Genomic DNA, 27,738 nt, shown 5'->3' on the forward strand with positions numbered 1-27,738 from the left:
ATTTTCGATTACTATTAGGAAGCATAATGGTTTAACAACGTTAAAGTTATGTAGCTATTGAATGAAAAGCATTCACTGGTACACAAATTTTTGTACTTATTATGTTGGTTCCCCAACTTTGAAAAGCACCCATAGCCCATGTTCTGTTGTATGTATCCTCGCTATCTAAAAGATGTAAAACCAAACACTTGCTAACTTTATTTAACTATTTCTGTTGTTTATTTTTTTCCTTCTCATATTGTGCTAGGATCTGTTGTGAGTCTACAGCTGCCTATTCTACTTTTGTAGGTGAACTGAAGGTGGGCACTGACGAAGAAGTTTTCAACCGTATTCTTTCGCACGAGAGCCACCAACAGCTGCGACTCATATTCACGGAGTACAAGAACGTGACGGGACGATCTATCGAGCAAGCTTTGGAGAGTGAGATGTCTGGGGAGCTGCTGGAAGCCATGCTAGCTATAGGTAGGTAGTCATTTTATGCATCTGTTTTGTAAGACAGGTAGAACTGTTCTTGTGAAATGTAAATGTGTTGGTGCAACTACAGGTTACATAAGCAGTATATGTGTGTGCGTGTATAAGTTGTTGTAAGTTGGGTGATAATATAATTCTGAGCATACATGTGCTTCTCAGGCCGGCATGCACGCTCGTGACATAAGGCAGAGTTGAGTATTTCTCAATTTAATTAACCTACAAAGTTTTGCTTAGATTCTACTTACATTGACTCTGCAAGTTGGCCTCTATGTGAAACAGTGCTGTAGTTCCGACATATTATTTTCTCTATTTTACGTACTTAAATTTTTAATTTATTTGGTGTTTGTTAATACCTCATAAGTGTTCATTTATTTTGAGTCTGTTTATACCTCTTTGGTCTTCATTTAAGGTTCATAAAAACACACTTGCATATAATAACAGCAGTACTTTCTCAGTGTCATTCACACTGAACGTAAATAAAAAATTGTGTGTTCTGTATAATTGTAATAATCCATACTTTTCTGTGTTAATGTTTGTTTTTCGGCTTCAAATTTTTTTATGCTTTTGCTAAATGTATAGATGGTTGTCTCATGGAGAATTCTGTTAAATGTATTCACCCAGTGGCAAATGCACAAGTTAGAAATGCATGTGTTCTATGATGCTTTAATGTGCTATGTTGTCAAGCTGGCTGGAGTGTAATGTGAATATGTTGTCCCTCCTTCAAGCTGTTGCCTGGAGTTGCTGTGTATCCTCGACTTGCACCGAGGAAACTCATCCGTGCTGGTACAGTTCTGTCACACTTGATTGTTACAGCTTGGTACAGTGAAATTTCATTACAATGTACATGGAAGCAGAAAAAAAAAACACAGTTTTGGTTCTTAATTATAAAAGTACTTTATACTTAAAAGTGAGAAATCTTTTAAAATGAGAGACTTCATAATGAGGTTCCACTGTAGATTATTATAGCACTATCACCATTAGGTAATGTGCTGCACGGCCCGTATAGATTATATTGCACAGAAAGACTTCTTGCATTGTTCAGTAGAGGTTTGTAAAAATTATTTGAAAGAAATTTTAACAGTTTTGGCAGAAGTAGCAGTGTCGAGCATTCCTAAATATGTACTTTCAGACCGAATGTAGGTCAACCTCCAAAATGTTGTTCCCCAAGTTTTGTGTCTTTCAAAGAAACTATAACTCACCATTTAATGGATGTAATATTTGAGTTGCAAAACATTGCCCAAGCCTTGGCGGTAGAACTGAGCTGATATTGGTTTTGCTCCAATGTTGATACTAATTATATTCCGATACTGCTTAAGCCAATACCTATATTATACTGTTTTTGATAGTAAACCCAGCCATAAATTAAATGAACTAAACTTTATGCATAAAAGTATTTGTGAACATGTTGGAAAAAAAACAGTATTTCACAATATGAAGTAATAAATGACAAAAATAAAAAAAATTTATTTACCGTTTTTTCTCGCATAATCGTCTCACATTTTATACTAATATCAAATTTTCAAAGTATGGGTGCAGCGTTTATACGTAAAAAAAAATTTTTTTTAGGTAAATTTATTCATAAAAACAAAACCCGTTCATGGAAAGTACGTTTGTTTAAAAGTGGAGTATACAAAGCATATCAAACAATTTATATTAATAATTCATGCAACAAAAACCTTTTTTTAACTTTAAATAGAAAAACAAAATCTGTGACCCAAACGCAAGCCACTTGAACCTATGTGAACTAACGCGTAACTATTGTCGTAGTACACACTACGAAAGAGTGCGGGCTATCAATTGTAGTTAACTCAGCACTTGATAGAGAGTGTGCTCTATACGGGAAGCAACATCACCAAACATGAATAATGCTAACTAGCGCTGGCTACATTTTTATAAGTGGTACACTGCGGTGACACAGACGAACAGATAAAGGTTATAACGTTTAAAAACGTCTTTAAAATAAAATTTACATGTCAGACAACTTGTATTTCCGTTAATTAAATAAGTAAGTGGTAATGTCCGAATAAATATTAGATTTATACTTTAAAATACATTGTTTTATCCAGAAAAGATACCTACACAGAGCACACGGAATCTAATAGCGGGACCAAAAACATTATGAAATGTTTACATGAGAGTTTTTTTTATCCAAATTTTGACGCCCTAAAATATGGGTGCGATGATTATGCGATAAAACAGGGTATTCTAAATAGTCTAAAATCTATTTCAAACCACAACGAATATAAAAATCAAAAAAATTGTTAATCAAGAAAACAAGGTGCTGATATAAATAGTTCTCACGTTGATGTAGTCAAGCTTTCTTGAAGAATAATTGTCTAAATCTAAATTGAGTGAAGATAAACATAAACTGAGGGCCATAAACTTTAATTACCAATCAGGATGTAGTATGTGCATAAGTCGACATATGGATATGACACCTAAAAAATTAGTTTCCAATAACAGAAATTTTTAGGTGTAACACACGCATTACAGATAATAGTTGCATCGGCTGGTTCCCATATGCGATATTGGTATGGCTCAACTCTGCTTGAAAATGGCCCTCAGGCAACGGACTGGCCGCCATCTGTGTGGACGATAACTGTTGCTGCATGCGGCGGCTGTGTGACGCGCGACCGTTCTGTGCCAGTTGAATGCGTGCAGAGCCCCGCCGCCTACTTCGCCAAAAGGCTCCACTGGGCCATGGAAGGGATGGGCACCCGCGATCGTACGCTGATCCGAATCATTGTGAGCCGCAGTGAGATAGATCTGGGGACCATCAAGCACGAGTACGAAAGGTTATACGACAAGACGCTGGAGAGCGCTGTGAAGGTATGTTGGGGAACACTTCTCATTAGTTCTCATGTATGTACGGCCGTCGTGTTGTTGATTTTGTTTGTTTATTCTGTTTTGAGTGCCAACCAAACCATTAATTCCTTTCAAAGGTACCCATAAATCATCCATTATTGTGTGTGTAAAAAAAAGTTTGTCCAATACTACAAAAATGTCAAGAACTTTTTGTGTAAGGATGTATTGTCATAAATTATGCATTTGTGATCCATCTTCACAATGAAATACATATTCAATTTTTGTATAAACAAGCATAAAACTAGCTTTACCCATAGATTAATTCCCATATCTTGTGAACAATGAAGCTTATCGAGATAGAAACTGCTCTGATTGGTATTTCTCGACATATTTTTTTTTTTGTATTTATTGATTTATTTACCCACATACAGTTCAGCAAAGGGCCGGTTTTCAACAAATACATGCCTTTCAGACACTTAAATTTTTTGCTGTCATAATGGTTGATCTTATATTTATAAAAAAAAATTAATTTTTAAAATAATTATAAATACATTTAATGGTTAACCTAAATTTTAATTACATTGCACTTCTGGAACAATACTCTCATTGAAAGTTTTGTTTGGACTTAGTTTTTGGTGAGTCATTCCACAGAATGCGGGCTGTGTACATAAAGGATTTTCAGTGAACTGTACTTCTATGTGCTAGAACTCCTAAGTTGGTTTTGTGTCTGGTGAGATAACCGTGATGTGTCAGTTTCATTAGCTTATTGAATAGGTAGTATTTAGGCTTTTTATAAATTTTAATTTTTGCTACCTGCCTAGTTAGTTGGAGCAATAGCCAATTTTCCATGTCAAGCCTTTTAGAACATTGCAAATATTATGTGATATGCTTTCTTCTATTTAAGTTGTGTGCATATTATAGGCATGCGTTCTGAATTTTCTGAATTATATGCTAAAAAGATTTTTCGATTCCTATAAATATTCCTGCACAATAGATAAAATGATAAAGGACGAGTAAGTCGCATATTTTAATTTAAAATATTGGTTGGCAAAATCGTCGGTGCTTTAGCAGATAGTATGCTGTTTGCACAGTCTGTGAAATATGCACAGACCATTGTGTATCAATTTTATTTAAAAATTTAGAGTATGGGTAAAATATTGATCAGTCTAAGGTTTTTGTTGTCTTCTGAGTTTTTAATTTTCGTAGTGAGTCTTACGTTCACTACTTTTCATTTTTTGGGAAATGTTGACTCGCTTATTGGTGTTATTCCTAAAAGGAAATATTAAACATAAGTGATTTGGGAGGCTCATGTAGGAAATTTTTCCTTTGTAAAAGAACTATAATTAGCAATAAAAAAATTAAAGAAAAAATTACATAATATGCTTACTTGGGATTCGTAATTTTCTGCAGATGTGGTCTTTCTCTTAATGGAGAAAATTTATCCCATGTACATAAATTATTACATTACAGTGTTATAAGTAGTGGTGCACAAGTACTCAAAATTTCAAGTCGAGTCAGGTTTTAAATACTCAACTTGACCTAATTTTAAAGCTCAATAAATTTGAGTCCTTTAGAGTTTGGTGTAGGAAAATAATTAAACACTCATATGAAACATCATTAATACAAACCTGGAGTATGTTAGTATTATATACCTTGTAATTGTGAAGTTTTGTACTACAAAGATCAGTAGGAAACGTGATTAGCTGATGCAGAACTCATTAAAAAGATTTGTTATAATTAAAGTATTTCAGCGTGCAATGCTTATATTCTCCCGCCGTTTTATTATTATTAACAATTTAAATGAATAAGTATTGTATTTGCTAGCAATGGTAGCTGATTTTTCGTAAAGTTTTTCTGTATTTATGATTTTCTTGTTTGTTTGAACTTATTTTCGGTGTCATTTACCACTTTTTCATCATAATTTTGTTTATGTTAACTTATTCTACAAACACAAAAAATATAACTTATATGCAAGTGCCTTACTCAAAATTTTGTAGAATTCTGTGTAATATCAACTGTTTTTATAATGGGCTTTGATATCAATTTTCACATAATTATTATTTATAGACTGTATCATTGAAAATAAATAATTTTTTATTTTACCATCGGCCTAGTTGAAAATAATAATGGCGCACGTGAATGTGAAGACAAATAAACAACTGTCGATAAATAAACACGGACAAAGCACCATAGTACTGCAGGAACACAATAGTTAGTACGAAAGAACTACAGTTACTGTAGAAGCAACATACCTAGTTAGTACAGAAGCATAATAACTACCACAGATGCACCATAGTTACCGTTACCGTAAATAACCAATATGTCCTGGGCAAATTAAATGTTACGGCACTGCTACTTCACCCACCGAGCATAAGCGCTACACCATGAATATTCTTGTACTGGACGTATTGTGAATAGGACAATCATAAACTGGAATATTTAAAATAGCAATAAAATGATAGTGTCAGTGTGAAAAAATGTTTTCATTTTAATGTTGCAATTTAACATCCTAAATTTAAAGTCTTTAACTGCAATGCAACTGAACAAACATATTTTAGTTTCCTTGTGCTTCATAATATAATTTGAAAGTGTTAATTGTATTTTTCTTATTAATAGGTACTAGCTATAAAACTCTTTTGTAAATCTAAATACTGTAGGTAGGTACTGTAGGCTATTATGCTGTTAGCATTATGATAGTGATCAAAAAACCATCATGAGATTCTATGTATAGTGTGTACTTTCAGTAACATAAAAGAATTGTCATATTTGTTATAAGCGTGTATAACTATCCAGAGTAGTAAAAATAAATTGCCAGATGTTTGTGTCTTTAAAAAATGTACCAAAATTATGATACAAAAATGAGATACTAATATCAGTTCAATATTTAAAAAAAAATCGAATCTGTTTATTACATACATTTTGGTGTTTTATGGTGTATTAACATGCATCTAGATGTTTTATGGTTTATAGGCATGCTTTTCAGTGATATTGCAGTTTTATCACCATTCACCATACAATGTTGTCCCTATGTATTGGGCAAATAAATTAATAAAATTTTTGTAGCACACACACTTATTCTGACTCCAAACTGTTGTGTTTCAATTGCTCGTATGAGCAGGATTTGTACTTTATCAAAATAAATGATAATTGTAGAAGTATCTTTGACACAGAGTGTAATTGTTGGTTTCCTTCCAGGATGAAACCTCAGGCGACTACAAGCATGCCTTGGTTGCTTTGATTGGTGGGCCGTGAACATCGTTTACCATTGATCTGATTGGTAGAATCTATATACCGAAGAGTGCTTATAGGAATCTTGTACTTAAGTACATTATATGCAAGTGCAATTATCTTTTTCATGTATGTTTTAGCTTATGTAAAATGGTAAATTAGAGAAAAGATGTGTTATATGACATGACTTGTGTATAATATCTATTGGTTGAACATAGTATTATGTGCACTCCTAGATAACATAACATACAAAATTGATGTCCAAACTAGCTGTTGGGATGCTGTTCTGCGTGATCTTTGTTGAGTTTTCAAAATTCATTAATCCATCATGTTGTCTTCTTTCACCTGAATCTTGACCCAGTCCCATATTTATGCCTGGTGGAAGCAAAAGGTCATGCAGTCCCTTCTTTTTGAATATAAATCATAAAGATGACCAGTTCTAGGATGATGTGGATGGATTGTAGTTAAGGTGTGCCAATTACACAAACAATGCACGTAATTGCATAGTCCAGTGGAATCTTATCAGTCTCACTTTTTTTTTGTTCTAGTCAACAACTACAGCAGTTGTCAAAACTTGATTCTTATGCTTCACAGCATTTTGGCAAACTCTTTTGTTGGCAATTTAGAATGGTTTGTGATTTTCAACTTTGCCAGTAAACCTGGAATGCAAACTACTTATTTATTTACCGCCACATCAAGTTGTTCTTGTTATAGAATATATTTACCATATTTATTTTATTGTTTAGAATGTAAGCTTCCTACTGCTTGCTGGCCGAGTCATGTGACGTACTCCTACCTTTCCAACAGCTTGGACTTCCAAAGCTCTCTCTTCAACTTTCCAATGTTATTGGCACACACTATAGTTGGGATAATGTGAATGTTTCATCAGCTTGCGCCTAATGTAGAACCTTCATATGTAGTTGGTAAAATACAGTTCCTCTGTTTCAAAGATAGAAGATTAGTGTAAGCAAAAGGATGACAAAGAATAGTGTTTAATTTTTATATTTTTAGTTGGTGGAATTGTTTATTGCATGTAAGATCCAAGTTATATCTGAAAATTTTGTTGTATCAGCCATTCTATTGGAATTATTATAAATGTGTTAGGTCAAAAAAAACTATTGCTTTGTGATTTTTGTATATAAATGTTGTTGCTTTGAAAGACATTGTATTTATCATCTACTCTAAACTTAATTCACTCTTACCTGACATTCATTGTCAACAAATGCACATTATAAACCAATATGTTCATTAGTTGCGGACCACTGTACTCAACATGGTCCATGAGAAATATATTCTTATTTAGTTAAAAAATATATATATTATTACCTTTCTGGATACTAATTTAGTTTTAGTTGAACCTTCAAATCACAGATGTCAGCAGGTAAGAGTGAATGAAGTTGAGATATTTTTTTTTACTGAACTGGTTCTCTGTTGTTTTAAGGGTATGTTTATTGTTTGAAAACATATTATTTCTAGCATGATGCTGAATTCGAAAATCACAAGGTTTCTTTTTCTTGTATTAATTATTTTTGTTTGGTTATTTAGGTAACTGTGTAGATGTAAATAGGAACAAAATTGTATTTTATTGAAACAGTGTATTTAGAAAAACCTGTATGTTTTTGAGCAGACTGTTGGTTTAAGAATTTAATACTTGTTGCATGTAAATGATTATGTGACGAATAGGTACAAGATAAAATACACTAGTCCTTATAAGTTTTTTAATTTAATGTCTCAGTTTGTGTTATATTATGGATGATGTTTTGTATAGTAAAATGATTAATGTCTGCTGATTACTGTCAATGAAATTACTATGTATTGCGTATAGTGCGCACCACGTATCCACGAGCCAGAACGCCACAAGGAAAGGACGTGTCGCTGCCGAATGCAGGACCACATAGTGTGATGGAGGAGAGGGGAAGCAATCCTCCGAGATACTGCCACACCATTTCCAGCATAACAGAAAACTTTTAACAGCTGTGACAAATTTCTTTCTCGTGGCGAGGCTCGCAGATGTGCGGCACACAGTATTGTGGGTATATAACTATTTCATTTTGAGTGTTCTATGTGTATTTTACATGCATATAGTGCATCTGGATGGTGTTTATTTAAGTTTTGATATGATGTTTGGGTCTAGCTGATTTAGGAAAAAACTATTGTTAGTCCATTGTATGTAAATGTGAGTAGATATGATTGTATTGAACTGAGATAATTAACATCAGGGTTTTCTGCAGCATTTTACTTGAATTTTTATTTCTTAAAGTGTAAGAACCAAGTTTTAAAATCCTGTAGCATCCAGCTTATACTTGAAGGAATGTTATAATACTTATGATAGAATTTATATGGAATTCATGTTGATAAAAAGAAATTGTGTGGTGGTACATTAACGAATATCACAGTTTTAGACGTGATTACAAACTGTAAACAGGCATGGGCTACTTAACAACATTCTGAAGCCACCTCTATTGTAGCCCTTTTGCTTAAGATTGTGTATGTATGTAACCTATAAGGCATCTCTATCGACATCCTAAAAAGTAATTTTATCCTGACCTAAGCATTTCAAAATTTCATTGATGTGAGGGAGGGGGCTCGTTCATAACACTAAAACTTTGGTTTTAGTTTACTTGATACACTTAATGAAAAATAACTGTCATCTCACATAATTCAACCCTGAGAGAAAATATAGGGTTTAAATATTGCTTTTTGATGCCTCACTTTTTTTTATCATTGCACATTAAATATAAATGATTGATTACTGTCCACTTTTAAATCATGCAATGCTGCAAAGTATGTCAGATTTTCCATCTTATTATTGATTTAGAGTACAGTCAAACCTCTATCTATCGAACTCGGATGTATCGATTGTCCGTGTTTATCGTATACTTTCTACGGTCCCGGCAAAATTGCCATACAACTATGGTTAAAAAAGTCCGCTTGTACCGATGTTCGAATTATCGTTTTGTCCGCATTGATCGTACAAAATATGTGGTCCCATCACTATAAATTATAATAGATGATCGTTTAACCATAAAGATTTTGCAGAAATAACCATATCTTAGAAAGAAACCGTCATAAAAACAGTAACGATAGTATACAGTAGTAAAAATCACCTTAAATCTGCAGCCAAGTAATGGAGCACGTAAATATGAAGAAAAGACAAATGAACAACAACCTGCGAAGAATTATGGATGATGTACCATAACTACAGTACAAACCCAATTGTTATCCTAAGATAATTACCATAAAAAGAACTAGAGATTCTTTGTCGATACCATAATTACTGCAGAAGCACGATAGCTACCACATTTGCACTACAGTTACCGTAAATACCGAGATGTATATTTACTGTGACGGTAATGTATTTATTTATGACATTAAAATTAAAGAACATTATTGAAAAAAAGGATGTTAAATTTTTATATGTACGTTTGGCACATGTTGCGAAGAAATAATGCTATCTGAAAGAATGCAGTACTACTACGAAAAGTGAAATGGGTAATCGTGGATTTTTAGGTTATGGCAGTCTCTCTCGTTTTTCAGTAATATCGGCCGAAAATTAACAAGCGTATCGGAAGTCGGCAGAAAAGCCGATTCAACTAAATATTGGCAAAATCGGCTTCTTCAGTACAGCTCTACATTTGATGACATGAGTAAACATATTTCAGACTTCAGGATATTGAAAAAGACTTTAATTTCCATGTAGATTTATTGTGCGTATGTTTTTTTTTTTTTGCAAGTGTAAATTGAATTAAGTAAAATACTTCCATTTTTATTTATTTTTCAACTGATTAACTTTAATGATAAGTAACTGATATATTTCTGACACTAATTTTGAGGTTGTAATATTTTTAAAAAAATTCTTAGAGTGAAGTCCACATCTATTGAATGTCCGCATCTACTGAATTTTTTTGTTGGTCCCCTGAAAAACGATAGATAGAGGTTTGACTGTATTTATACGTCTAGGTGGAGGATTATTTAACAGGTTAAACCTTCTAAAATGTTGGATATATCAAGTTTATCTGCATTTCGAATAGGGTTGTGCGAGAATGAGATTTAGGCCTCGAGAAATTTTCGAGAAAGAAAATATTTTTCTCGCGAGAAACGAGACAAGAATGAGAAATTTTTAAAAAATCAAGATTTACTGTAGATATCACTCTCAAAATATATTGTTCTGTACATTAAACTGTTGTTTATTATATAGAATGTCAATTTATTTGCCTGTGCACAACTGACATGCACCACACGTTATGTAAGCCTACACTAAATTATAAATAAACATTCTCACTTAGGTAAAAGTCTAGTAGCTAACTTGTTAATTGTGGTTCCCGTTGACTTATCGCCACTTTTTGTGTAATACTGCCACACTGATATGTTCACATCTTCCATTTTACCATAAAATCAAAGTTTAATTTGACAACAAAGTTTACTTCTGTTAAACTGTTATATTCCCGCAACACTTTTTTCTTCCACTTGGTTACGCCGCAGTTAGAGATAAAGCAGTATTAGGAAAATATTCTCATATTCCTAATAACATTTTACAGGCGTCACATTATTTATTCATACCCGCAGAATAGCTCGCGTAAACGGGAAACTCTGGTACTGTAATGAAAACAAAGACATTGATACTAGGGAGGCTTTGGCGGGATTCATTACTCATGACTAGAGACCTGCAAAATTCGCGGATTCATTGACCTCTAGGATATACTCCACAGTCCTTTAAATACTCGCGGAAATGACACCTGCTCATTGGCTACTGACGCGTGAAACGTCTCAACTAGGCTGTCCGTAATTCGGCACTTTCTTGGTTTAGTGTTTCCCATTGGCTCACAGTTTCCCGGATAAAATGTGGGCCAATCGCAGAAGCGGTATGAAGGTATAGTTGTTTTGATGCTAGCCTATCGCGAAATGAATCCGCGAATTTTGCATGTCTCTACTCATGACGTCTTACGACTGAGTGAAAAAAGGTGGAAAAGGAAATGGGATGAACAAACTATTTATTCTGCATTTTCAACGGGTTTGAACACACACATTCACGTAATTTTACGTAATACAAGGGCGTGAATTGTTCTGCGTGTTCAATCCATTCCTTTACATTCCAGTCCATTTAATAATCACATGAATTGCGCAGTATTTTATTGGAATGAAATAAGAAACGGAACAGCGAAGCAGACTCGGTCTGGCAGCATGACCACCATTCCCTTTTGTTCGTTAAAAAGTAAATTTTGTATTTTGCCGTAATAATCAACATTTCAGTATGCTATTAAACATTACTGAACAAAATATTATGACTAAATTAAAGGTAATGCTTTTAATAACTTTACCGTAATAACGTGAATGTAAACAAAACCAATTTTGTAGGTTAGGTTCGAACGTATTTTATTATGTATTACGCTTACGTAATTTAAAAATTAAATACAGCAGTTTTTCTTTCAGGATAAATTGGAATTTCATATGACAGTTTTTATTCACAGTTTCTGTTATTGATAAAGGTTTCGGATGGTTGACTATCGGCTAGTCTAATATCTCTTAATGATTGCATCATGTTTGCTTTGTGTTCCGCCAAATCATTTTTCGTCCAAACAGGCAGACGCGTTTGGTATTTTTCAAACATTTAAACTAAAATAATGGCAGTGTGTGTGTAATTTTCAACATATAAAAATACAACTATCAATATCAAATTTAGTTTCCATACCAAATTGAGTTACTGGTACCAAAAAAAATTCTCGTTTTTTTTTCGAGAAATTATTTTTCTCGCTCGCTGTTCGAGAATGCAATATTTCTCGAAATTTTTCTCGAGTTTCGAGATCTCGCACAACACTAATTTCGAACAATAATTCTGGTTGGAAAGGCTTGCAAGGGCAGCAACAGCCAACAATGGAACAAGCTTCTGTTGTGTTGCCTTTCATGTCGTCATTAAATTATGTAAGATGTAAACAAGAAGCATGCTGCTGTTCTCTATGCCTCAAAACTTTAAAACGTTTGCGTTTAAAATGTTGGAAATTTAATTTTCTGTTAGTTATGTTTTCCATGACTGCCACTGCAGCGCAAACTATGTGAAAGTTTTGTGCAGATTAACTTATTTAATCATTTCTGGTAAACAGTGGTAAAATTGAGGCTATGTTCTTTTACCATTGACATTTTATTTTGTGGGCCATATTATAACATTGGCTGTTTCTGACTCTGAAAGTTATGTTTCGTATTTTTAAAAAAGTTAAAAAGTATAGAATTTTACATACAAACGTTTGCTTAAGTTAAATGAATTGCAAATGGAACAAAGGAAAAAATTGCCTTCTATTTTGTGAACTTCAGCTTTGTCTGAAGCAATTTTAGGTTTAGCTAGTAGGTGTGCTATAAAAACAAATTCACCCTTAAGGAGATTCAATAATTCAAACATGTAATGCTTGCATTATCAAATGATCATTCCATTAAACCTCTTTTAAAGTACTCAGAATAAAAATATAACCTTAAAATTATTTTAAGGTTTTTATCTTTTTAAATATTAAATTTTTTTTAAACTTGTGTAGCTTATTAATTATTTAATATATTGCATAGAACTCATGAGTTAGTGTTAATTATTTTTAGTGTAGTATTTGGTTTAAACTTTTATCACATTTGCTCCAAAAAGGTTTTAACGTTTTTGCGTATTAATTGGTGCATTCCTGCAAATAGAATTATTTAATATTATGTTCAGTTTTGCTTATATTTAAAAAAGTTGTAAGAAAATGTTATTCAAAAGTCTTGAAAAAGTCCGGAAATTTGTTCACCAGCGATCGTATCGGCGAACACCCTGGATTAGCACCATTTGTACTTGCAGTGTGCTCATGTGCGTATCTGGTTGGTAGGTCTTTAATGCAAACAAGTAGGCCTTGGCAACAAGTGTTGCAACCTTGATGCTTTGTACAAGCAGTACAAGTCTTCAGTACCCACCATCATACATGTGAAAACAATTTAAGGAACAAGTGGTAAATTGTTGAAAGTATATGTATATTAACTGCGTTGCAAGCCTATTTACTTATGAAGAATCTTAGGCACGTTTAAAAAATGACAAATTTGTACATCTTTATTTTCAGTTTCATGAATACCTACACTTGAGATGTTTTCATAAAAATCTCACACATAAAATAAACTAGTTTTATGCTACAAATATCACAGTATCTCTTATAATTTATCAATAATAGTATACAATTCCAACAACTAAAAAGTTTGACACTAAGTTAATAGTTCACAGCCTTATGAAACATTCACTTGGATTCATCATCTAAGTATAAATAAACAATGTACATTCTATCATTATAAAAGCAACATTTCAATATGACACTGGAATAGCTAGCCATTCCAGTCAAGCAAATTTCACTTGTAACATTTGAGAACATCTGAATTTTCTTTTTAACTAACATTTTTATTTTACTATTGTAGATAATATTATAGGTTTCAGCAACACATGTTTAGTTAAATATTAGTTAAAAACAATATTGTAACATTGGAAGAAATATATGAAATTTATGTATCAGTCCATTCATATGTCATAGTTCAGTTCAGCAGCACATTTGGTACCACTGCCCATTGACATGGCAAATTAACAATTTTTCTTGATTATCAAACGTTAATGCTCATAAGTCGTACAATACTTAGGCCTAATAAACATTTGCCCTCACACTGTTGAAATATTTATTATGATCGTTCAGTGGTTTTGTACTGAAATGATGTTGGTGGAACATTAATTTATTTAAATACACTACTTTTTCCTTTAAATCTATACTTTATAAAGTTAAAGGCACATACAACTACTATTATCACCAAAAGAAGCATTAACACCAAGTCATACAAAACTAAGTGAGCGGCCAGTGCACAGTCCATGTTCAGTAGTTTGTTGTAATTAATAATTTTTTTATTAGTCATGTCTTACAAACAAAAAGATAACAAAGGTAACATTGTTGACACAAAAAATTAAGCATAAGCAACAAGTGATGTTCCAATTTTACGAATTGGATACATGAAAATCTATTTTCAAATGAGTATTTATTGATTAATAAATTTATTTAAGTAGATAGACATTTCCTAAAGAAAGCAATACCATGCAAGGGCAAATACAACCTTTAAGTATTATGAAGATGCATAAACATGGAATTACACCTAACATTTTAGCAAGCGACCAGCATGAAATCCATCTTCAGTGTCTGATTGCAAGACAATTTTTTTCTACCCAAAGATAAAATAATTTTATCTACATGTCTTCGAAACAAAATTTTACCAAAGACTGAAATATTTAATGTCTTGTTATTGTGAAAATTTTTCATTTTAGACACAGCATAAGTTTTAGTGATGTGTGTACTAAGTTAATTTTCTGTGGCTTCTGACAAAGATATAAGGATATTTAATGAAGATAAAATTTAGTTTCAGTAGAAAGACTTCTTAGAAATAAAATCATGCAGCAAAAGAGCAAATAAAGATCACCTCAGACATATCAAATAAGCATAAAACATGCTGTCCTACTAACTTGGTGTGTGCAGCAATGCATTTTGAGTGTGCCTTGTGTGGTTAACTACAACTCGAGTATAGTCATACGTGTGGTAATGGACAGCCAAGTCTGTCGACAGCAGTAATCTCTACTAGCAAGGGAAATAAAGGGGCAAGTGTAGAAAAAATAAACCCGTTGTGCCATGATGCAGTGTTACCAGAGTCATTCAAAAATCAAAAAATGCCTGAATCCTCCAGAAAAATTCAAATACGATCTGCTCAATCCATGCTGGATTACTACGGAGCGTCGCCGTATTATATTTGTATTTTAATGATTTTAATTCACAAAATTTTCAATGTTTTTGTTGTTTGTAGCATAATTCTACTTAATTTTCAAATAACCTGTTCATCCTACAACTGTGCACACACATTTATTTAACTATCACGCAGTTTGAGCACGCATAAAATATGTGATAACCAAACTGTAATTACACAAAAATTCACAATGGAGTATGTATTCTTCCAGCACTTGGACTTTCTTAATGAAGAAAACAAGTTTCAAGAATTTGTTTGGAACAAAATAGTCAAAACTTTCGTCGTCCACTGACCAGCTTTACTGGGGTTTTTCCAGGTTTTTTTACCAGTGTCCAAGGCGAAGACAGTCAACCACACACTTAAAAATTAGCGAAATGGTTGATGCTGCTTTTCTTCTTGGGTGGTATTACCCTTGTTGCTGGATCAGGAGTTTCTTCATCACCTTGTTTGTTCCACTCCTGTTCATCAACTGAGCCAAAGAACAAGTAGAAGATGAACGTTGGTATGGAAACGCTACCGGCTATGTAGAATACCTTGGCCCATTGGTGAACAGTTTGCTGCAACAGATAATCCATGTAAATTATACTAACAAAGTTATACTATACAAAAAAGTTCATATCCACTCTCCTACCATAAAATGGCCGTGGCATCGGCTGTGCATCTCTATTCTCTATTAAGGTCCGTCTACAATAGTCCAAAACCTGTGGGCGGTCTGTGTCCTTATTCTTATGTGAATGACATCACATTGTCGCACAGAAACCAGTCCCGTGTACAAATGCGATGTCTAATGTCCAAATGTATTGATTTCTACAGTAGTCTCCAAAGCACTGTAAATATAGAGTGCCAAAATAGTAGTTTTTTATATTTTTTGTGTTTACTATTTTCATGCTTTGTAAATGTGTACGCTAAGTTTTGAATATTTAGTTAGCCTCTTAACTTAAAATCCCGAGAATATTCGGGTTTTTAATTTTTACCTAAATTTAAAAACCTGAATATATTCGGGCGGTTGTGCAAAGTTCTAAGAAATACTTAAAATCCCGAACATTTACGTTCACTGATGTGAATTCGCTTTCTTGCCTGTAGATAGCTGTTAACGGCAGTTACATATTTAGCTGATAGATATCACTCTATATATACCAACTGTGCTTGGTGTATCGCTGACGTACTTCGAGCAATCGATTTTACTTTAGTTACGTAATTTCTTCTTAGATAGAGCTGTAGTATATTTTAGACACCAGAGATGTAGGCTACTGTGTACTTCGACCAATCATTCCTTCATTAGTTTTTAGTTACTTTATTTATCCATAGATAGCATTTTAGATATATATTTTTTTATATGCAAGCAAGTAACTGGCGGGAAATAATTTGATGTTAGATGCGGTGAAACATTCCGTATAGTTCTTGTGTGCAAATATTAGTTTCAATGAACTGTACTAAAATATGGCGAGTGATGAAGAGTATAATTTAGAGTTTAGTGAATCTGATACTGAAACTGATAGTGACCAGGAATCATTATCTGTTGAAGACGATTCAAGCTCTTCTGAAGATGTCATTAGAAGTGCACGTCAGTGGGTGGAAATTGATCCTAATACATTACCTCCAAATCCACCACGGTTTCCATTTACAGGTAATGCTGGCATTCATTTTGAGCATGATTCTGAACAAGACATAACTCAGTATATAAATTATTTTATGGATGACGAACTAGTAGATATTATTGTTACAGAGACAAACAGGTATGCTAGGGAAAAAAATATTAGCCAATGGAAAGACACAACAAGTGATGAAATACACATTTTTTTGCCATTGTGTTGCTCCAGAGCATTGTGAAAAAACCTACCTACCAAATTTACTGGACAAAAAATCGAATTCTTGCGACGCCAATTTTTCGCCAAGTCCTTAGTTACACAAGGTTTTTGTTGTTGCAGAAATGTCTTCATTTTACAGACAACAATACTTATGATCTGGAAAACCACCCACAACCAAAACTCAATAAAATTTGGCCAGTTTTAGAACACTTGAACAAGATTTTCCACAGTGCTTGCACTCCAGAACAAGATGTTACCATAGACGAAAGTTTGATGCTTTACAAAGGCAGATTGGGGTGGATACAATACTTACCTTTGAAGAGAGCAAGATTTGGGATAAAAAGCTTCATGATTTGCGAGTCACTGAGTGGTTACCTTTGGTCTCTTATAATCTACACAGGGAAAGGAACGTCTTGATGAAAGCTATAAAGACATGCCCCAGTCAACACAAATTGTAATGACATTGATGAAGCCACTTTTGAACCATGGCTACTGCCTAACAATAGACAACTATTACACCTCTCCACAATTGGCTGATTTGCTCGTTTCAAAACGGACTGACGTTTATGGCACAGTACGGCCATCGAGGAAAGATATGCCACCTTCGTTTCGCAACAAGAAACTGAAGAGAGGAGAGGTTGCTACTTATCAGAGGGGAAAAATAATGGCGATAAAATGGAAAGATAAAAAAGATGTATGCATGCTCACTTCCATTCACACTACCCAGATGATGACTACACACAAGAGAAATAACGAGAAAATAAAACCTGTGGCAGTGGTTGCATACAACAAAACAATGGGAGGAGTGGATAAAATTGATCAGCATCTAGCAGACAACCCTGTGACACCTAAAAGAGGGAAGAAGTATTACAAGAAAAATTTTTTTCACCTTCTGGAACTAGCTTTGTGGAACGCATTTGTTCTGTATAAAAAGACAGGAGGCCAAAAAAGCGCTCTTGATTTCCGGCTCGATATCATCGATACGATGTTCAAAAAATACAGGAATGATGACAACTCTCCCAAAGCAGTGGGTCGTCCATCTTCAATCACTAGCCCCTTGCGATTGACTGGCAGGCATTTCCCCTCCATTCTACCACCAACCCCGAAGAAACAACACCCCACGAAACTTTGCGGCATGTGCAGTTGTGTACGTGACTGCAAAGGGAAAAAGGCAAGAAGGGAGTCCAGGTACTACTGCGAAGACTGTGACGTTGCCTTGTGCATAGTTCCCTGCTTCAAAGCATATCATACAGCGACAAACATTTGAAAACATTCAGAAGTTGTCAGTATGTTTTAGTGAAATGAAAAACACTTGGAATAATTTGTTTTGGTTTTGGGTATGATTATATTATTTTGTGCTATTTCCATGAGAGAGTGATTTTATGAGTACAGTATTGATGTATTATGTGTGTTTCTGCGGCATGATCAATTTTGAATTGACATGGACATGAACATTATAGGTTGCTTATGAGTTACCAGTTTTTTATACGCTTCCATGTCCAAACTCATTTTAGGAAAGTAATTTTCAAAAACTAATGGTCTAATTGTATGTCTGCATTTCTAGTAACCATAAATAGAAAATATATTTGAAATATTTTAGAAATACTAGATATAATATATCAATGCAAAGTAAATTGTTATGTGTGAAACTTAAGTCTCATGTGGATTTTTTTCTTTAGTTTTGTAAGTTATAAACAGTGTTAGCAAAGTAAATTTTTACTTTTTGTATCTAATTTGCTTGACAGGTGGGTATCTGAAATATTTTTTTTAACATCAGAAATGTGACTTTCCAATAGGCAAAAATATATATATACATATTCTAACAAAAGTATGTATTCAAATTGTTGTTGAAAAAAAAACATATCTTTTCTATGTCTTATTAGCATGTCACCATTTTATATTTTAATATATTTAGTAAGTTATATGTAAAATTAGTTATGTAAATTTTCTCTTTCTTGAGTCAATTTGGTTTACAGAAAAAATTACATAAATAATGTCATAGAAAATAAAAAATGCACCTAAACGAGTATACACGGGCTTTTAAAATATGTATATTTAAAATGTGCATAGCTGAAGTTCTATGTCAACTATAGGTATCACTTTTTCTCCAGTGAAATTGTTTCATTACATGTTACTTATTTAAGCAATAAAAAAAATTATTATTTTTTGACACAATATTTGTAATTTAATGATTAAGCTAAGGGGTTAACTTGTGAAATTTTTGGGAGGTCAATAACGTTTATTGATTCTGTAAGTCTAAAGTAAACTCTAATTAATGTACGTTATTTTCTGTTTACCTTTTGAAGCAGGACTAGAAACAGCAAATAGTGGTCATTCTTCTATGCTACCAAAGAACACAAGTTGGGACAAAAAGTTCAAGTCGACCAATATATTCAGACCATCGCCCACACTATGCATGACATCAGAGGGTCACAAGGGCCAGTCAGTGATCAGTGTCCGTCAGACACAGTTTAGGACATTGCAATTGTAGATGGGCCGTAAGTGTCTGGGTGTGTGCAGCTGCCCGCCACTATCCCAACCATGCCCGACTCAAACCTGTTGTGCGACCTTGAACCTTGCTTACTGAGCAAGGGGAGCAAGGCAGCCCCGTCGCAGTGAAGCTGCAACTGGGCTATCATCATACCACTAGCGGACCCCGAGGGCCGAGTGTCGGACTAGAGAATTGAAACACACAGCTCTCCAGGAGTACCAGGCTCACAACCTCGATTATTGAATTTAAATAGTTAAATTTTAATGGGTTGTTAAAACTGGCTAGCTGAGTAACTTAAATTGAGTTATTACATGTTCTCGGCCGTGGCACAAGACTGTGAGTTTTAGTAGTGAGTTAATTGAGTAAAGTAAATTTAAAAATTAAAGTGTATGTATATTTTGGGAATTTAAAATATGTGTTTGATATTATTTTAGGTGGGGGATGATTTACGATTTTAACCATGCAGTTAGGCAGTTTTATGGGTATTTGGTATTTTTGTGGTTATATTATTTGTTTTTAGGTTTGTGTACAATTGTTTAAGCTGTGAGGTTCCTAACATTGTAGGCCACTTCTCTCCTCCCTTTGCAGGAAGCGGGGGCAAGGCCTGCAGAGGGGACGAGCCCCCTCGTCCTATGGCTGGCTTGTGTACCTAGCCTTGCTCAGTGGTATGATGCAGCTCGGAGCATTGCCCTCTGCTTGTCTGCTGATGCTTGGTGTGCGACGCCTCTGCCTCGGAGTAGGTACCGCAGATGGTGATACCGGCCTCGAGCACCCACGGCCTCTTGTACTCATTGCGGTCAACACCAGAGTCGTGAGTTTGCACACCAGTAACTCCAGCTGTTCCTTGCATGCTCTATACCACCAACTTTGTGCCCCCAGGAGATCTCGTGGCTATCACACTGCAGGCACGTACTGGAGCCAGTACCCGCACCTGCCCGAAGTCTGCGCCTATGGCCCACAACCCAGTGTCATGGCATCTGGCGCTGTGCGGATGTCGGCTACATATAGGCTGTACAGGCATGCTCTCTGTGGTTCTCTGCTGGTGGTTGGCTGTGGCTGAGACAGCTTGCCCTCCATCTTAAAATGAATGTCCGGCCAGCCAGAGGCTGGACACAATAACAGTGCGAGAGCCTCTCTAGGGCAGTGGCATATGCAAACGTTCTGCTCAAAATCAGCTCTGCAAGCTGATTGGGTGACAGTTCTGTGAGATGATTAGATTTTTATTTTGTTTCAGCAGGGTATTAAATAAACTCTTTCCATGCTTGTGGGAAAATCCTAATGCACAGTACTGCAGTCAGTACTCAGCCAAGAACCCTACCATGCAAGATGGTAGTTTCTTAGGCATTAACGCGATCTGCCCCTGAGCCTCGCTGCGTTGGGAGGTCACGAAATACCTGTCTAACCTTGGAATTAGTCACGTTCCCTATGGGTCGAATAGCCTCTGGTCGTGATGCTATACAATCCGTGGAGGCAGGAATGATAGGACGTGCCGTGGCGCTCCGCAGTGTACTTGTCAGCTTTCACAAACAAGATGTTCAATTGCTCAGCCACTTGGACATGAATTTCCCACTGCTTTACTTTGAGCTGCTGTGTTAAAACGTGTCTGCCTAGCCTTGAGTCTGTTGAACTCAGATTTGCAGCCGGTGCGTGGTTGAGTTGATATGCCGTGCTGCATTTTTGATCGCAATCAAATAGTCAATATCTGGATTTTCTTTGCGCTGCATCTCATGCCTGGTAAATTGCACAGACTTATCGTGCCCCGCAGTTTGCAGCATGGTCAGTAAGCATCCCACAGCTGCGTCTACATCTTTGGAAGTCAATAGTTCTAAGTCTGGGAACTGAGTGTCTTCCAATGTTAGTGTGCTCAGTCCAGTTAGTCACATAGTGTTTTATTTCTTCCTGCGTTGCCAATCTTCCCCACGTTCTTCCCATTCTTTTGGCCAGATTTGTAACCGCCGACTCACCTGATCACCTCGGAACTTGACACCTCCGCTGGTTTTATCCTCTATCCGCCGGAACTGTGTTCACTTCCAAGACTTGCGACCTTCAGCTGCAAGAAACTGCCTGCCCACCGCCGCTGTCTGCAGCCAATTCTTACATCCATTTACGAGCACCCTATCCTGAAAGGAACAGGTTCTCAACCATTTCCAGATGTGTCCACATTCCATCTGTTTACATATGTCTCTCTGCTGCATTGTGCCGACAGGAAGCTTAACTGACTGTTGCCTTATGGATACTCTGGTGGGGGAACCCCTGCATTGTTTACAAGCTTTCCGCAACTCGGCTGCATCTTGTCCCATCATCGCTCGCCTTCTGGATGAGGGGAAATCCTGAATAGAGTGGCAAACATCGGAGAATGCATATCTCATGTGGTGCGTTAATGCTGTGTTATTATCCATGCTTCACACGCCAGGTATTTACTTAAACTTATTATTATGTTGTGTTTATCTGTAGTGTGCCTTTTTATTTATTGAGGGTGGGCGCAACACTTTTCCAAAACCCTTTCAGTAGTTTCATCCTAATTCGTACAAATTTTTCAGTGTGGTGAACTGCATAAAAACTGTGTTTAAAGGCAGCAGCTGTGCACAGCCTAAATTTTATACCAAATTATTTTGTTTAGTTTCACAACCCACCTACCTCACAAAAAAATGCACAATTTTAGATTTTAGGCACTATGAACACTTTTAAACCCTTTTTATAAACAAATTAGATATGACAAAATCAGTGGTGGATCTGGAAGCTCAATTGGGGGTTGCAACCAGAAGAAGCTGACCCACCCTTTCAAACTTCCTCTGTTCAATCTACCTCTGGATTACATATCAGAAATTTATTTTCTGGAACTGTGTCCTAGAAACAAAACCTGAATTGTAAGAGGAAAATGACTAGCTCCAAAACAGCAAATATGTCTTGTCAACATGCTGTGATGAACCAGTGCTCAATAAGGTTTACAGACTTTCGCGGCCATGGGTCTTAATCGGCTGGTCTAGTAGGCTTTTTTAGCCACGTCATAGTTGAAGAAACAACATCTTGACTCTGCGAGTTTTCAGGTTGGCAGCAGACAATAGCTGCAACAAAGACTGAAACGTCTGATGAAGGTTTTTTTTTTTTAGCTTCGACATGCGGCAAGATGGCGAAGTGATAAGTACACTGGACTCTCATTCCTGGAGGACCTGGGGTAAAATTCTGTCCGGCGATCCCAATACCAGAAATCACGCCAGGAAAATGCCGGGGTGATTCCTTCGCCAATATACCTAGCCTGTGTCATGGTCTGTAATGAGCTCATTGTTGACGCTGTGGAAATCGGGCGAGCCTGCTCACCTGGCCGTCGGTGAGGAAGCCGGCCACCTGGGGTGTGATGATGCCCATGGTGTTGGCGAAGGTCTGCATGATGCCGGTGGTGATGCCCACGTAGTTGACGCCCAGGTCCATCATGTTGACGGCACTGCCACCGCTGTAGGCGTTGTAGAAGATGATGGCCGTCGACAGCAGCATCACCACCAGGGTCTTGTTGCCCTCTGCCACCGGGACCAGGAACATGCAGGTGGCCGCCCCGAGCGCATCTGCCACACGACATTGCATTGCATGGTGGCAGTTTCCCAATTAACCCTTTCAGTCCACTTTGTCAATTCCTAAGATATACCTAATTTTAGTTTTTTTAATCATAACTAAACTTTTTTTTTTTGAAGTGGAACTTCTTTCCTGAGGGGCTATAATTTTCAAGCATTACAAATTTTCCACTCGCGTGAGGGAAATTGTTAGGTACGTGGTGGGGGAACCGGGAGAGGAGGGGAATATTTAGGTACGTGTTGGGGGAACTGTTAAGAGGAGGAAAGTGCATCAGTGGGGATGCCACTCCAGCACATGCACTAGCGGTCGAATGGGAAGAGAGCAAGGGAGGAGGCTAAATATTTAGCTAGGCATGCTATGTGCTAGTTGTAATGGCCAGAAAGGAAAAGGCAGGGGTGAGGTAGAAATGACGCAGCAGTGATGCTAAGGGATTCTTGTAATGCTGCGAGGTGTTATTTAAGGAAACATGGGAATAAACCACAAAAGAGGAACTAGAAAGTGTCGTGAACGGACGCAAGAGTACAGGATGAGGAAAATATGATCATTTGAGATCATATCCGCATCTTTACTATACTCTATTATTATCTCTTGTTGAATAAAAATAATACTTATAACACATGCCAACAAGAAAAAGAAAATTTCTTGGTGCCTAGGATTTTTGAACTGATTTTAGTTAGCTTTAAGGGGGGGTGTTGAATCTAAATATGATTTTTTTTTTTTTTTTTGTAAATCATTCTGATGTTTTTTGCTACATATGCGGAGAATACACATTAAAAGATAACATAAATACTGTCAGTAACCTTGTAAAGACAGCTTATCATGGATACTTTGGTGTTAAGCTCGGTGATCAGGATATATCCTGGGCACCAAATAGGTTTGCGAAACTTGTACACCCGTGGACTAGCGGGAAAAGAAAAAGTTTGTAATTCAGTGTACCAATGGTTTGGAGAGCACCCAAAAACCACATTGATGACTGTTATTTCTGTCCAGTAAATATTACTGGTACTGGTACTGGTATCAAGTGGACTTATCCTGAAATACCACCATTCCATCGTCGTAGTACAGACTAACCACGAAAGAATGCGGACTATTAAAAGTAGTTCACTCTGCAGGAGACAGACCGTGAGTGTTGCGTGCTATTGGCGAGCTATCGATATCGATATTGGACTATGCGATCACATTCTATGCAGTAATCAACTTAACCAAATATTAATGTGCTGCAGATAAAGACTATAAGATTAAAAACGTCTTTAAAAGAAACTTTACACATCACCAACTAGGTATTTGTGTTAATTAAATAAGTAACTGGTAATATCCTAACAAATAATGGTTTTAAAGATTTAAACTTTTAAATACATATTTTTATATAGTAAAATAAGCTTATGGGCAACATCTAAAACTAGAAAAAAATGAAAATAATGTATATCTTATTATTGGCGGGAACGAAACATTTGACCGTATTTGACGGGAAATCGTTGTAATGGTCATTTCCGTACTTTCTAGGTGAGATTCTGATAAACCAATCCTTAAAGCAGAATTTATTTATTCTTGATAAAATTTCATCATTCCTTTGATAACTTATCGTTCATCCGATCTCTATGAAATTTTGCACGCTTGACCTTTGAAACCATTAAGGTATTATTAGATTGTCTGTTCTGAAATACCTGACATAGTAGCTGTATAAAGGCTAATATGCTATAAATTTGTTTAATATCTTGGAAATAACTCACTAGTAAGAATCGTAAACATGCCATCATGTAATGAAATTATGATTAAACTTCATTATAACCAAAAATTGTTTTGCTATACAGAAGCAAAAACAGGGATTAGAGGTCGTTCTCATTTTGACTTCAAGTATTAAAATGGCAAATATTGTATACTCCAACTCTCTGACTTCTTACTTCCATGTTTAAAATAAAAGGAAGGCCTGTTCAGGTGAGATTTTGATAATACCATCCCTTAAAGCAAAAATTAAGGTGGCATGCAAGTAGTAAGTACTTAAAGTCAGTTCCTCTTTTCTACGGTCCGAATAATTATAGTGACATGCGAGTCGATAGAGAGATCAAGAGAGATAGATATAGAAAAAGTGAGAGAAAGAAAGAGACAGAGAGTGATGGAGTGAGATAGAGAGCTGAATGAATATAGAGAGTGATGGAGAGAGATGTTGGTGTATATATATATTGAGAGAGGTATAGAGCTAGAGAGATATATAGAGTAAGAGAAATATTAATATATATAATGGAGTGAGATATCTTTATATATATATTTCTTGTGTGCGTGTGTATGTCACTGAACTCCTCCTAGACGGCTGGACCGATTTTGATGAAATTTTGTGTGTGAGTTCACGGGGATTCGAGGATGGTTTAGATTCACAATTGGATATTTTATCTCGATTCTGAGTTAAGAAAAACTAAAAAAAAAAAAAAAAAAAAAAAAAAACACGCTTTAAAAGCAAAAATTGCAACGCATTATTAGAAGCCATTAAGTTTTGCTATTGTAAGGAACTAAGTAGAGAGTAAGAAAAAAATAAAGATCCTGACAGTTTATAGCGTCGCCATATTTGTTTCAATTTTCAATACCCTTTTTGTATATTACAATTTAAATTGCAGAAAAAAAATCATGTTTCATAGCCACACAAATAGTGAGGATGGTTTAGATTCACAATTGGATATTTTATCTCGATTCTGAGTTAATAAAAACTAAAAAAACATGCTTTAAAAGCAAAAATTGCAACGCATTATTAAAAGCCATTAGGTTTTGCTATAGTAAGGAACTAAGTAGAGAGTAAGAAAAAAATAAAGATCCTGACAGTTTATAGTGTCGCCATATTTGTTTCAATTTTCAATACCCTTTTTGTATATTACAATTTAAATTGCAGAAAAAAATCATGTTTCATAGCCACACAAATAGTGAGTGTGTGTCATTTCTCTATGTCCACGAGGTCTCGCCGCGTCAATTTTCTCCTTGGAGCGAACCCGTCCGCTTAATTAAATAAACAGCTTTTATCGTTGAATGATTTCATGATTTATTTAATGAAAATATGCTCTTATAAAAAAATTAGTTAGATAGACATTCAATAGGTGTCTTTCTCTCACTCTCTCTCTCTCTCTCTCTGAAATGTATGTAGCTTGCTCGCGGGTCAGTAATGCAGACAATCTTTACATTCTAGCTCGATACGGAAAAAACAGTAAATGTGGTTTACAAAGACATTTTATGAAGTGTCTTCCCGTTATTACATTTGAAAGTAGAAACATATTTACTCAAAATTTAGGTAGTAACATATTTTTATTGCAAAGACTGAAATAGAGGTGAGAAAAATTATCATTTGTGAACATAAGAAAACTACTACAACTGTATCAACTGTTATGTTATAGTGTTTAAATTTCTAAATGGTGCAAGATAATACAAAATTCCATGCGGAAAAAGTCGTGGGCAGCAGATACGTATAGTTATAGGTGTGGGGCTATGCATGCTGATTTTTCATATACTGCATGGATGCGAACATGTAAGAATAATCTATCTATCTTACTATAATAAAACAGTACTTTTTCTGTCTGTCTGTTTGTACGCGATTTTGATGAAATTTTGTGTGTGAGTTCACGGGGATTCGAGGATGGTTTAGATTCACAATTGGATATTTTATCTCGATTCTGAGTTAAGAAAAACTAAAAATACACGCTTTAAAAGCAAAAAAAAAACTAAGAATTGTTGATAATTAGCCTCCATGGCAACGGGCTTTTGCATTGTTGTTGCCTTCTGCGTAACCATGGGAAAGGTTTTTGGTAACGGCAGAGGCGTGCCCAAGAGGAGGGGTATGTATAATGAGAAGATACAAAATGTCCAGCGTAGAAATACTTACCGCCATATCCATATCTCACAAAAAGTACATTTGGGCAGGACAATGTCTGTCGGGTCCGCTAGAAAGATCTATAGAGAGATAGAGATATAAATAGAAAGATAGAGAGAGTTATATATATATACATAGAGAGATAGAGAATTAGAGAGATAAAGAGAGATGCTTAGTATACGTTTAAAAAATTACAAAAAAAAATTGATTGAGGCATTGCAACGCATGCCGGGCATTATCTAGTAGGATATATAGATTGAGAGATATGGAGAGATTAATATAAAGAGATATTTAAATGTTTGTATGTGTGTACAAACTTTATAAAAAATTTACAAAAAAAATTACAAAGAAGCATTGCAACGCATGCCGGACATTAGTTAGTAAATAATAATTATTCCATAGAATGGATTTGTGATCTTACATATGCCGTTAAAGATCTTGTACGCAGCCAGATGACTTATAATTCCTTTGCTCTGAAGCCACTGTGAAGTCATTCCAAAAAATGTACAGCTTAAGCCACCAAATACGTACGGCAAACTGGAAATCATTCCGCTCTGTAACAGAACCACACACAAGAAAGTGACACCTATAAAATATATATATGTATTTGTATTATCTTAATTATATCAAATTTTAGAATGTTTTATTGAAATTTTCTGTCCAAGTGGAAAAAACACCACAGCTGATTTTTTTGATCACATGGTACGTTAACATATTATTTATTTATTTTTTGTGATTGGTAGCATTTATAA

The 27,738-nt window shown here is 35.3% G+C and overlaps 2 protein-coding genes across 5 annotated transcripts in view; one reads left to right on the forward strand and one right to left on the reverse strand.

Annotated features, from left to right (window-relative positions):
- Positions 1-8,737, forward strand: part of LOC134535927 (annexin B10) — a 99,884-nt gene extending 91,147 nt beyond the window's left edge. For both annotated transcript variants that reach the window (XM_063375330.1, XM_063375321.1), the window contains exons 7-9: positions 289-462; positions 3,119-3,300; positions 6,472-8,737. In XM_063375330.1, coding sequence (XP_063231400.1) covers positions 289-462; positions 3,119-3,300; positions 6,472-6,528 — 413 coding nt within the window. In that variant the 3' untranslated portion in view covers positions 6,529-8,737. The remainder of the gene's footprint in view (positions 1-288; positions 463-3,118; positions 3,301-6,471) is intronic.
- Positions 8,738-13,179: 4,442 nt separating this feature from the next.
- Positions 13,180-27,738, reverse strand: part of LOC134535912 (sialin-like) — a 45,917-nt gene continuing 31,358 nt past the window's right edge. For all 3 annotated transcript variants that reach the window (XM_063375309.1, XM_063375299.1, XM_063375291.1), the window contains exons 7-9: positions 27,408-27,540; positions 22,891-23,132; positions 13,180-15,830 (exon numbers count right to left, since the gene is read on the reverse strand). In XM_063375309.1, coding sequence (XP_063231379.1) covers positions 15,633-15,830; positions 22,891-23,132; positions 27,408-27,540 — 573 coding nt within the window. In that variant the 3' untranslated portion in view covers positions 13,180-15,632. The remainder of the gene's footprint in view (positions 15,831-22,890; positions 23,133-27,407; positions 27,541-27,738) is intronic.

The sequence above is a fragment of the Bacillus rossius genome, chromosome 1, assembly GCF_032445375.1.
Source record: "Bacillus rossius redtenbacheri isolate Brsri chromosome 1, Brsri_v3, whole genome shotgun sequence".
Lineage (NCBI taxonomy): Eukaryota > Metazoa > Arthropoda > Insecta > Phasmatodea > Bacillidae > Bacillus > Bacillus rossius.